The 14,094-nt window shown below is 40.2% G+C and overlaps 1 protein-coding gene across 1 annotated transcript in view; it reads right to left on the bottom strand.

Annotated features, from left to right (window-relative positions):
• LOC124622285 overlaps positions 1-14,094 on the bottom strand; it is a 285,108-nt gene that overhangs the window by 17,319 nt on the left and 253,695 nt on the right. The window contains exons 6-7 of the mRNA XM_047147952.1: positions 10,359-10,665; positions 5,114-5,239 (exon numbers count right to left, since the gene is read on the bottom strand). Of these exons, the coding sequence (XP_047003908.1) occupies positions 5,114-5,239; positions 10,359-10,665 (433 nt within the window). The remainder of the gene's footprint in view (positions 1-5,113; positions 5,240-10,358; positions 10,666-14,094) is intronic.

Here is a 14,094-nt window from a genome sequence, read left to right as displayed (position 1 = left end):
AAATCTTTCTGTTGCTGAATGTATGTGATGTATTCTATATTTGTGGCATTGTGATCGTGTAAGTGTATTGAGTGCTTCTAGGTCTGTGTTACTCCATTTCACTACTCCAAATGAGTAGGTCAATATTGGTATAGCATAAGTATTTATAGCTTTTGTCTTGTTTCTTGCTGTCAATTCTTTGATAGTCTTTGTCTATATTTTTCTTTTAGTTCTTCTTTAATATTTGTATTATCTATTCCTATTTTTTGTCTGTATCCTAGATATTTATAGGCATCTGTTTTTTCCATCACTTCTATGCAGTCGCTGTGGTTATCCAATAAGTAATCTTGTTTAGTGTGTTTTCCCTTGACTATGCTATTTTTCTTACATTTATCTGTTCCAAAAGCCATATTTATATTATTGCCGAATACTTCTGTTATCTTAAGTAATTGGTTGAGTTGTTGATTTGTTGCTGCCAGTAGTTTTAGATCATCCATGTATAGCAAACGTGTGATTTTGTGTTGGTATGTTCCAGTAATATTGTATCCATAATTTGTATTGTTTAGCATGTTGGATAGTGGGTTCAGAGCAAGGCAGAACCAGAAAGGACTTAATGAGTCTCCTTGGTATATTCCACGCTTAATCTGTATTGGCTGTGATGTGATATTATTTGAATTTGTTTGGATATTAAGTGTAGTTTTCCAATTTTTCATTACTATGTTTAGGAACTGTATGGTAACCAGTCATATTCAACTCTGAAGGTGATCGATTCTGGGAAGTGAGTGGCCACAACCATATTTAAAACTTCTGAAGGGACATATATTTCGAAAGGCTCGAATATGCTCCAGAGTAGGACTCTTTAACTATTTTGCTTGATTTACAGAACTGAGGATAGACTGACTATGAGTTACTATGCTTTTTGTTGCATGTAGTAGTTTGTTAATCGTCATGTTGAACTCCAAACTGTTTTGAGCTGGTGAATCTTTAGTGTATTGTGATTACAAAATGGACATAGTTTTCGTGTATCATCAATGACTGTTTAGTTTGGGGAATTTGCTACCATGCTCGTAATGCTCTCAATGTAACTTTATTGCATTTGGTGAGAAAATTTTCTGTATGTGTTTTAGCTGAATATCATTGGACCATTTTCCGTTTATTTGAGATGTCCTTTCTTGAATAAATATTATTCAACATAATTCTCTGTCAATTACAGATGTTAGAATAGAGTCTTTATTATTAAATTATTCATTTATCATGTAGTTTGTATTTGCGTGTATTTCATTAGTTTGCAATTCTAGCTAGTGCATAGACTATCTGACTGCTGGATCACAGCTACAGGTTGTTATATGCACCGAATTAGCTGTGGGGAATGAAAGCAGACGTGCACAGCTTGACCCTATAACAACATCAAACTACTATTCTTTTTAAACAGAGCCGTGCATAGCCCAAGTACTTAAAGTACGAGTAACTGTAGGTACAGACGCAACTGGTTTGCTTGTATGGGATGTTGTTTGGGGAGAGCAACTACGCAGCAGAAACTCTTAGGTGCCGTTGCATTACAAACATGTGTCTAACACACATTGCTCATTCGAGACCTCATATTGCCTGAGATACTCATTTCTGACTACTGGTTCATGATCTCAATACTCACTCTAAGATCCTCTACCATATGTACATATATGACCAGGTTGGTAGACTTATTCAAAAGCACAGCCAGCTTTTAAGTATTGTATTATCTTCACAGACATTGGGTGTCACATGATGAATGTCATGATCATCAGACTAATGCTGCCACTTAAGACGTTATAGCCTCAAACATGTATCTGCATGCATCAGTTTGTAACTATTGTCCTACTTATATTCATCACTTCAGCAGATACGAATTTACCTAGCTAAAACCCACTCCCACATCATGTCCTTTAAGTGCTGCCTAAGCAGTCAAACTCCCACCCACACCCAATGGCCTAACTGAAAAAAAATTGCATTTCTCTGGATCAAACCCCTCCTGTCACAAAAACCTTCACCTTTTCAGATTCGACCAGTCCCTATCCCTCACAAACCTGGTCTGTAGAAATACATTGCTATGCCATAGGCATCCCAGCACCACCTCTGCTCCCTCTGCAAGATACTGTTATTGTGCAGCCCTAACTTCGTAGATCAAATCTCTAACACCTGGAAGAGCATTCTAGACACAACCTTCATAAATCGTCCACTCCCGCCTTGGAGCATCACTACTCCTCAACACCTATCCTACGTACAGTAAACCCCCCATCTACCCCTCACAGCACCCAGGCCCTGCCAAGTTGACCTTTTAAACTTGCCACATCCCCCAAAACTCTCTCCCAGCATTCCACAGAATCCAGAACCTGAACAAACACAAAACACAGTAACCTTTTTGACAAAAACCTCAATCCCATAACGTTTCAGTCCTATACAGAGCCCTCGCATTCAGCCCCACTCCCTTGTTTAACCATACTGGACTTGTCAAAGACCTACTCTCCTTCTTCTGAGTCACAAAGTGGAAACACTTCTTGGCTACCAATCACTTCAACTAAAGCCAACCTAATCCTAACATTAAAGCTTGTATCTTCCAGTTCACACCACCATCTGTCTGTGCCCTTTCCCACTTAACCATTCCTGATTAGCATCTAGGAATTCCCTAACTCCAACTTGGCCTCACTATCCTTCTCCAGATCCCTTCCTAAGAACACTATGCACTCAACAGAGGAAAGGACAACATTCACAACCTCAAAACCGATCTTTAGCTAACGATCCTCCATGCATAGTGGCATGATGATTCATAGTGACTACCTGACAGAGGACTTTCGCCAACTGTCTAACGCCTCCATCTAGAAGCTCTGCCGTAGTGATCTCACCACAGAAGTCCACCATAACCTCCAATTCATACTGAAATCCTTAGACCCATCCCAGAACCTTTACCCTGAGTCCATCTCCCGCCTCAACCCAATGACACCCCACATACCAACCTTCTATATGCTCCCGATAATCCACAGACCCAACAATCCTTGACATTCCATGCTCGGTGCTTATTGTGTTCCTATTGAAAGAATCTCTGCTCTTTTTGATCAACACCTCCAGTCAATTGACCATAACCTAGTATCGCACGTCAAAGGTACTAACCACTTCTCCATCACCAACTCTCCTCTATCCCCACCCCTTTACTTTTTGGATCCATACTCGCTATAAACTAACATCCCTAATGCCCAAAGCCTTGCCACTATAAATACTATCTTTCACAATGTCCTCACTTCTCATACACCTTACCAACTATATCCTGACAAAGTACTACTTCCCCTTTGAGGGGAAGGTACTCAAACAAATCTGAGGCACAGCCACGAGCACTGGCACAGAAGCCTCCTACGCCAACCTTTTTATGGGCCATCCATACGATACCCTCTTAGCCTCCCAAAACCCCAAACCTGGTGTCTGGTTCATATTTATTGATGATATCTTCATGACCTGGACGTAGGGCCAAGATACCTCCACAGCCTCAACATCTTCTCTTCCATCCCCTTTACGCGACTCAATGTACTACCTTCCTGGACGTTGGCATCCACTTCTCTGATGGCTCTATCCATGTGTATGTCTGCATTAAAACCACTAATCCCAAAGCACCCACATTTCAACAGCTGTCAATGCTTTCACACCACAGAATCTCTCCCACAGAGCCTGGCCACATATGGATGTGAATGCAGTGATGAGAACTTCCTTGGCCAACGTTCTGAAGGTCTCACAAGTCTTCAGAGAGAGACTCCCCCCCCCCCTCCTCCCCCCCCCCCCTCCCCAACCTAGTCTGCGAACAGATTTCCCATGCCATATCCTCATGCATCACTATTCCTTCCACCACACCCAATAATAGCTACAAAGGAGCACCCTGCTCAATATGTAATATCAGCCTGGACTGGAACAATTGAACCATGTCTTTGCCACTACTTTTATTATAATGCCCACCCAAGCTACAAGTCATCGTGGTCCACTTCTATGCCACTCCCACTCCCAGCCCCATGCCACAGGGATCATATCCCTTTGGAAGACTTAGATGCAAGACCTGTCCAATCCACCCATCCAGCACTTCCTACTTCAGTCCTGGCACAGGCTTATTGTACCCAATTACAGGCAGGGCCACCTGTGAAAGCAAGAATGAATGGTCACAGCCAATGGCTGCTTCACAACCTGGACCGTCTCAATCCCTCACCCCTTCCTCTGTCATTTCACCCCCTCTCAATCCACAGCTTCACATCATCTTCACATTGCACCACACTCCACAGATTCTCGTTCCTTTGCATCACAAACCCAACCCGTGTGGCTGCCACCCCTTCCTCCCACATTCCTAGCCAGCAGACATACTGCCTACCTCCAAGTCAGTAGCTACACAACTCAGCCCCTTCTTTTTGCCTCTGCCCCTTCTTACTTTCCCTCTGCCCACCACCCCACCTGACATAAACCCCACCCACCCCACCCCAACTGCCGAAAATGTAATGCCAGAATTGTTTGACCAGCACACTGTAGGGGCGTGTGTGTGTGTGTGTGTGTGTGTGTGTCCATGCCTGTCAATGACTCAACCCTTCTGCTATTCAGTGTGTGGTCTCCTTTATGCCTAAATTATTTACATTCTATGGAGACTTTCTTACTAGTGTAGATACAACTTTTTATGCCTTGCTGCAGTAGAATGAAAATTACACAGAGGAACAAAATACTATCAAAAGAAAGTACAGAGTACTGCAGGAAAACAGAAATATGTGGCAAGCACAGAGAAGCCAGTGAGAAGGAACAGAAGACAGAATCCAAGGTTTATCTGTACTTCACAGTGTTAGTAGCTGACAATTACTCAAAGCACTGAAACAAGCTCATATTATTCCCCTTGCCTTATTCTTTTTTGCAAAGCACTATTAATGGACATTATAGGTCATCCCACTTCTGTAAAACTTGTAGAAGAATGCATAGTATTATTGAATAGATATGGCAATGGTGTAGATAATATTCATTTGTAACTGGTCAAAGACCATCCCACATTCTCTCTCTCTCTCTCTCCCCCCCCCCCCCTCTCTCTCTCTCTCTCTCTCTGCTTTTTGTGAAACACATAGAAAGACAAAGACGAAAAATTCTTGCTCACCCGCACAAAGACATTCCTGCCAGCAATATTGTATTTTCCCTCCCCGACCTTTCTGACCTTGAGCTTAGGGCACCTGCCAGATGGACAGTGACACTGACGTTGTGCTAGGCGTGTTGCTTGCTGTACCTGAAACACAAAGACATGTTGTGCCGTTTAGCAACGAATTATTTCAATGGTATGGAAAAAAAGTTGAAGTAAAGAGCTAATGAAATTAGTCACTGTAATCATCATCTTTGTTTAAATTTTTGATTTTGTAGCCTTTTAGGCATCTAACTTTTGTAGAGAGCAAAAGTTCCTACCATATAATTTTAACAATGTAGGAAAGCACAGATTGCTACTTACCGTAAAGAAATTTTGCTACTTGCCGTAAAGAAAACGTGTCAAGTTGCAGACAGGCACAACTTCTAAGACACTTTCAATGTGCCTTTCTGTAACTTGACACGTCTTCTTTACGGTAAGTAGCAATTCATCTTTTCCTACATTGTTGATATTCCTATCTGGAGTTTCCACTGTTTGATACTATATAATTTTAATACGTCAAGAAAGAATTGCTGGCCAATGTTTAAATTCAGCAGGCAAAATGTATAGCACTGCTGGCAAATACATATAAAAGTGACAACACTATCCTCACTTTTAGAACTACTAGGGAGGGACAGGTTTGGACACAGCAGGTCACCCAAACTCCTCGATGAGAGGTTCCACCTGTAATGTGTAAGAGGGCAGATATTTCTCCTCTGAGATCAGAGTGACCTGCAGTGCATAATGAACGGAATATGAAAGGAGACACATCACACTGGCATCCATCAGGGATCAACTGTAGGGCTGTTGTCATTTTCCTCATATATTAACAACATATTTTTCATACTTTTGCACTGCACCTATCCATTGCATGCAGAAAATTTTCAATTATTGTTTCTGAACTTCAGAGCATAAAATTTAATGGAAACTATTTCATCCATTAAATTTTCCAAGCTATTTACAACAGGGTGAATAAAATACAACTCTAGCTGAACATTACTAAATTTTGAGGATTTATCACAGTGTGTCAATAAGTCATTAATTTGCATCTGCACGAATCCCTTTCACATGTTGTTCTAAACAATATCGAAATTCCTTTCAGTTAGTCAGCAATGTAAAGAAAAGATGGATTGCTACTCATAGTAAAGATGAAACATGGAGTTGCAAATAGGCACAACGAAAAGACACTTGCACATTAATTTTAGCCATGCAGACCAGAAAGGGCATTCCAGTCCAAGCTGCCGGAAATGGCGGTCATGTTTGCATGAAGTGTGGTTGCTTGTGTGAGGGATGTGTGTGTGCATTTCCTTTTCCGAAGAAGGCTGTGGCCAAAAGCTAATTTGTGTGTTTTCATTGTGCCTGTTGACATTCCAATCTTTCAGTCTACAATTAAAGAACTTGATGGAATGCTGGACAAGCACTTAATGGAATGGGAATACTTCTTTGATCCGGAAACTATATGGATCACTTCACTTTTACAAATTCACTGGAAACTTTCCCTGGTGCATAAAAATAAAAATGGCTCAGGGGCAAGACTTTTCCATCTTTGATTACTTTGATCTCCTCAGCACCTTGACTTCTTTCTAAATTCCTTTGCAAGATGCTCTACTGTATGATCACATTGTCCCTTCTTCTGGAGAATAGGTCTGGTTAGATCTAATCTAATGGTGTAGATATTGCATGCTTTGTTTGCTTTAACAACTATTTTGCCATCAAAACACCAAATACCTATTCTGAGGTATGACAAAATTTATAAGATGCTAAATTACTGCCAGTGCCTCTGCAGTCCACAAGTGTTTGTGCCCTCTGCGCATCTAATGTGGCTTGTCCCATAAAAGAGAGAAATTATAAATTTTCATACTAAAAGCAATTTACAAAAGCTAATGGATTACCTCTAAAAATAATGGCAGCTCATTTTCCAGCTGTGTCCATAGAAAAAAAGGCAACTGATAAGGAAATAGACTATAGAAAATTCACTACTGAAGGGTCAATGACCTACTCTCAAATCATTGAAAAACATTGGAAAATTCAGCAGTGTGTGTCAATCAATCAGAAGAATCAAATTCAATTAAAAATACAATTCTGGAAGTTTTAGAAGAATCGTTGGAGCAGTAAAGAAAGAAAAGATTGGACTACCTCAATACAAATATAGTAAGAAAAGTTCTGACAGAACGTAAATAATCTTAGGAGTAAAGACCACTCACTGAATAACAGAAGCACTAAGTCATCAATAGTTACACACAATATATTGGATAAAATGAGTGCTCAAAAGAAATGATAATTCTGTTACAATAACAATATAGAAAGCTACATGATTAATTAAAAAGATTAACTAGAGAGGAGTGGGTGAAAAGTCAGTGAGAGAAGAGAAAACTAAAGAAATTTTAGAAGAAATATATAGAACAGCAATGCAACTAACAAATAAAAATTCAAGAAACTTCAGCAAAGACCACAGAGTCAATAAAAACGAAATGGCATGAAGATTGATTGGAATAACTTTAGGAATTGACAAAGAATATGTAAGGCAAATTTTGCATAACCAATTTAACATGAGAAAAAGAGTGTGTGAATTTGGTGCTGAAAATCATCATGACTGAACAAAAATAAGCTCATGAAAGTGTGTGAAAGTGTTTTTATTCACACTTTGAATGCCACTGAAAATGATCCTAATTTCTGGGGAATCTTGGTTTTCACAGTACAGTATCCCAGTGTTAGACCACCCACTTTATTCACCTTACCTAGCACCATGTAACTTTTATTTATTCCCCAAGGTCAAATCTATGTTAAAAGGAACAAGATTTCACTCCACTGAAGCAGTGAAAGGAAAAGTGGCATGTGTCATCAGGGAGCTCACAGACAAAGACTTGCAGCACCGTTTCCATAAGCAGAAAATTTGCATGGAGTGTTGTAGGGATAGAGGAGGGGAGCACATTGGCGGTGACAATAACTAAGTATGCATGGTTTTGAAATAAAAATTTTTGCAACAATAGTCCTGTTATTTTATAGCCACACCTCATATACACTCACAGTTGTGGCACCTCCAAGTCTTAAAATTTTCACTAAAAGGCCCAACCAACATGGGTCGCTGGCATTCCATTAAATTTCAAGAGATTGCACTAAATTTTGTGTTTACATTCATAGGGCAAAGTAAAACAAATGTGATGTTTTGAAAAAAGGTCAAGATCTTCAAACCACTTCTGTATAATTTACACAAAAATATGTGAGGACATGCTATTGTACTTTTAAGTGTGTCTGAATCATCATCATCATCATCATTTAAGACTGATTATGCCTTTCAGCGTTCAGTCTGGAGCATAGCCCCCCTTATAAAATTCCTCCATGATCCCCTATTCAGTGCTAACATTGGTGCCTCTTCTGATGTTAAACCTATTACTTCAAAATCATTCTTAACGGAATCCAGGTACCTTCTCCTTGGTCTGCCCCGACTCCTCCTACCCTCTACTGCTGAACCCATGAGTCTCTTGGGTAACCTTGCTCCTCCCATGCATGTAACATGACCCCACCATCTAAGCCTGTTCGCCCTGACTGCTACATCTATAGAGTTCATTCCCAGTTTTTCTTTGATTTCCTCATTGTGGACACGCTCCTGCCATTGTTCCCATCTACTAGTACCTGCAATCATCCTAGCTACTTTCATATCCGTAACCTCAACCTTATTGATAAGGTAACCTGAATCCACCCAGCTTTCGCTCCCATACAACAAAGTTGGTCGAAAGATTGAACGGTGCACAGATAACTTAGTCTTGGTACTGACTTCCTTCTTGCAGAAGAGAGTAGATCGTAGCTGAGCGCTCACTGCATTAGCCTTGCTACACCTCGCTTCCAGTTCTTTCACTATGTTGCCATCCTGTGAGAATATGCATCCTAAGTACTTGAAACCGTTTATATTTCTTTCCCACTGACATTACTTTCGTTTTGGAGATGCTAATCTTCATACCATAGTCCTTACATTTCTGATCTAGCTCTGAAATATTACTCTGCAAACTTTCAATCGAATCTGCCATCACAACTAAATCATCCGCATATGCAAGACTGCTTATTTTGTGTTCACATATCTTAATCTCACCCAGCCAGTCTATTGTTTTCAACATATGATCCATAAATAATATGAACAACAGTGGAGACAGGTTGCAGCCTTGTCTTACCCCTGAAACTACTCTGAACCATGAACTCAATTTACCGTCAACTCTAACTGCTGCCTGACTATCCATGTAAAGACCTTTAATTGCTTGCAAAAGTTTGCCTCCTATTCCATAATCTCGTAGAACAGACAATAACTTCCTCCTAGGAACCCGGTCATATGCCTTTTCTAGATCTATAAAGCATAGATACAATTCCCTGTTCCACTCATAACACTTCTCCATTATTTGTCGTAAGCTAAAGATCTTGTCCTGACAACCTCTAAGAGGCCTAAACCCACACTGATTTTCATCCAATTGCTCCTCAACTAATACTCACACTTTCCTTTCAACAATACCTGAGAAGATTTTACCCACAACGCTGATTAAAGAGATACCTCTGTAGTTGTTACAATCTTTTCTGTTTCCATGTTTAAAGATTGGTGTGATTACTGCTTTTGTCCAGTCTGATGGAACCTGTCCCGACTCCCAGGCCATTTCAATTATCCTGTGTAGCCATTTAAGACCTGACATTCCACTGTACTTGATGAGTTCCGACTTGATTTCATCCACCCCAGCTGCTTTATTGCACTGCAATCTATTGACCATTTTCTCCACTTCCTCAAACGTGATCCTATTTCCATCATCATTCCTATCCCATTCTACCTGACTATAAAAGATAAATAACAGAACTTGGAGACATAGAGGCTGCAAGGGTAACTACTGATATGGTGATTAAATGAAAAAGTGGTTGTCCAGCGTGGACAACTTTTTGCAAATTTGGCACTAGTAAAGCACTCTCTTGCCCTCATTCACATGTGGAATTTACCATATGTGTAGAGGTTCCTAATACAAGTTCTCTTTCGGGTTTGCAAAAATCAAGAATAGCTCACATTATACTGGATGGACATAAGTCAAACTACAGCCTCTTAACAATTGAATTGCAGTAAGAATTTAAATTCACTGTTGACATCATCTCACATGGCTGTCCAGTTCCGCACATTTAAAATGAAAAACTGCTGTTCAGTTTGTGAAGGTCATAGTTATAAAGCTGCTAGGGACTTCACGACTATCAATGTCACACAAACCTTGCGGTCAAGCTCTGTAACATCCTCTGCACGGCTGCCATCACCATCTAACTCCAACTCGCCATCAGCATCATCGTGGTCAGCATCACCATCTGCATCAGCACTGCCACGTGACCAGTCATCATCAACTTCAGTGGCATCACTCGGTACTCCGTCGCTCGCTGCATGACCCTCACTAACGGTGCGCCGCGCATCGTGTGGTGGTGATGCCGATGAATCCAGCATGAGGCTTCGCCTGTCACCACTACGCGGCCGCCCCTTCCCCCATCGATTGCCACTCGCTGACATCGAAATGGCTGATGATGAGCTGCAGGCAGGATAGTAATTAACATCGTCACCTATTGTCATCCCTAGATACTTGTGCAGTTTTGTAATGAACTTGGAAATTATCACATTTATCTTAGTGAAGAACATGATCCACCAAGTCTGATTTTTGCAACATGTTCCTAACAAGTCATCTGTATTAAAACTACATGAGTACAGCTACTTGATGCTTTTAAAACATGAAAATTTGAATAATTCATTGAAACACTTTTTTTGAGAATACGAGTCTTGGAGATTTAGTTAAGAAAAGACTAGCATTTGTGCCATATTTTCTTTATAATTAAAATTTTTGGTAATTACGTTTAATTAGCTTGCTGTGTTTAAAATTATGTTTTGTAATTTGTTATGCAGAATACTTTCTTACAAATGGGAGTATATTGGTATTGGTATTACTATCACAAGAGTCATAATGATAGTGTGTTTGTTGTCAGTTGTATTAAAATTTTCTCCTTAAAGTAATAAAAGTGATAAATTATGCATACAAAAGTAATGTGACATTTATGAAATGCATTTTACATTGGAAAATAATTGTAATAGGAAATATTTAGTGACTCATGAATGTAACATCTGTGTACTCGGTATTTGGTATTCCAGTTTTGGTTACTGTCTGCAGCATAGTGTCTTACGTATTAATGAAAGTGGAAACAATAATAAATATTCACAAAAGTCGTTAACTATGCTGAATGAGACTATCCATTTAATGATACACATAAAATCAAATGCAACATTTTAGAACAAATTGGGGGCAGAAATTTTGTGACGAAAAAGAAAATTACAAGGAATTACAACTTATCATAATGAATAGAAAATCCTCTTTTTTGTGATGATGTAGACATGACATTTGCTAAATAATTTATTGATTGTTGGTTTATGTGTTGCAGTTTAGAGATGGCTAGTTGGAGGGGAATTCAATAAGTAATGCAACACTTTTTTTCTGAAAGCAGGTTGGTTTTATTCTCCAATACACCATATTATCCCCCACTCTTTTAGCTGCAAAACCCTATTTTTTAACATACCTTCCTTTCAAGGCAATAGCTTTATGATACATTACTGGGAGGGCCTGCGTCGCCACATGGTATCACTCTGCTGGTCGACATCAGAGCCAACATCACCCTGCACCAGTAAGCTCCCCATCATCTATGTACTGCTTCTGGAGTGCATCCTTTGTTGGGCCAAACAGATAGAAGTCAGAAGGTTTAAGATCCAAGCTGTAACATGGATGAGGAAGAACAGTCTATTGACATTTTGTGAGCTCCTCTCACGTGTGCAGACTTACGTGAACTCTTGCATTGTCACGGAGAATGAGAAGTTCATTTGCATTTTTGTGGTGACAAACTTGCTGAAGTCCTACACTTCAGAGTTGACTGTTACACCAGGAGGGAGAACACAAAACAGAATAACACCTTCAGAGTCCCGGAAGACTGTCTTCGGTGCGGGTCTGAACTTTTTCTTCGGAATAGAGGTGGTGTGGCACCAGTTCATGGATTACCATTTTGTTTCTGGTTCAAAGTGATGAAGCTCTTGTTTCATTGCCTGTGGTGATGATCAAGAAAAAAATTTTATGATCAACCTCATAACATTGAGGCAATTCCACACAGATGGTTCTTCATTGCTTTTTATGATCTTCTGTTAGGTCTGGCAGGCAGACACACCTTTGTATACCCGTAAAGGTGGACAAGTGTGTCAGCACTACCAACAGAGACATCCAATTGAGCAGCAAGATGTTCATCTATCACCTCAAATGAGAGTGTCTGCAAGTTCCAGCACTGCAGGAGCCACAGCTGTGTGCGACTGGCCAGCACACAAGGGCTCATACAGGTTCACCTGACCCTGTTGCAATGATGACAGACACCTTGCCCACCGTCTCACTGTATTTTTGTTCAGTGTAAGGTCTCCGTAGACCAGGGCTTCCCAACGAGTGGTCCGCAGACCACTTAAGGGCCCGCCGGCTCTTTCTAGGGGGTCCGCGGCCACCTTTCACCAAATTGTGTAAAATAATGAGTAAAATTATTGAATAAAAATGTGAAAATCAAATTAATCACTATTTTTTTCGTGTGAAAAATGTGTACTTTTACTTCAGGTCATATTCCCAAGCAGCCTTTGCGGTTCCTAAGTGAGAACGCATACACAGTTTAGTGCCAGAGAATGCGGCTTCTCTGATCGACTGTTTCGCAACAATATGGGGGTCGTTTGTGCGCCGGCTCACGGCGCTAGATGCACTGAAACCTTTTACGCACGTGCAGAGCGAGCTCTGTCAACCAATCACAGCACTCGCTGGGACGTATGGGGCCCCAGGCATCATTAAATGTTAAACTTGCTTTGTCAGTGCACTACCTATTTCGTAAGTCGATTTTTGACCAGTTTATTACTTCTAACATGGATCGGTGGCTGTAGTCAGAATCATTGAAGAAGGGTTTAGTTTCTCCATTGCCTTCACAACAAAGGAAGTTTCCAGTTCAAATGAATGAGGAGGGAGGACGGCCAAAAGAAGAACAATCACAAGAAGCTTCACAGCCGGATTTCTTATGTGAAAACGCTGCAAGTACTCCATTGGTTGCGATATCCTGTGGGAGTGGAATAACCAAGAAGTATAAGTACAACGAAAGCTATTTAGAAATGGGCTTTATGGAGACAAAGCAGGGTAAAGCTCAATGTGTAATTTGTGCGAGAGTTCTTCCGGACAGTTCAATGGTTCCAGTTAAATTGCGCCACCATTTTGAAGGTACTCACCCAGATTTCCAGGCTAAAGACATCGAATTTTTCAAAAGGAAGAGTACTGAATGAGCTGCTTCTCAGCATTGCATGAAAACTCATGCAAAAACAATTAATGAAAAATCATTAAAAGCTTCTTTCTTCGTTAGTTATCGAGTGGCAAAAACAGGCAAAGCTCATACCATTGAAGAAAATCTCATAAAAAAGTGTGTTAATGATATTGTTTCTTGCATGCTAGACGAAAAGGCAGTAAAGCTTGTATTTTCGGTGCCATTATCAAACAATACTGTCAAGAGACGCTTTGTTGACATGTCAAATGATGTGAAAGACACTCTTGTTTCTTGCATCCAACACAATTCATTTTCTCTGCAGATAGCTGAATCCACTGATGTTGCAGGATTAGTGATTTTATTGGCTTTTGTCTGTTATGAATATTTTGGATGTTTTGAAGAGGACCTCTTATTGCGCAGACCACTACTGCTGAAATAGTTCATCTATTGGCTGACTTTTTTAAGGACTAACAAAGTTTCATGGTCTAATTGCATAGATGTGTGCACAGATGGTGCAATAGCTATGACGGGTTCTACAGTCGAAGCAATAACGAAACTAAAAGAAAACGCCAAGAACTGCAGCAGTAGTCATTGTCCTCTCCACAGATTCACTTTAGCTCCGAAACAAATGCCTGTTTCATTCAAGAAAG

The sequence above is a fragment of the Schistocerca americana genome, chromosome 7, assembly GCF_021461395.2.
Source record: "Schistocerca americana isolate TAMUIC-IGC-003095 chromosome 7, iqSchAmer2.1, whole genome shotgun sequence".
Lineage (NCBI taxonomy): Eukaryota > Metazoa > Arthropoda > Insecta > Orthoptera > Acrididae > Schistocerca > Schistocerca americana.
This window is presented reverse-complemented; position numbering and strand designations above follow the sequence as displayed.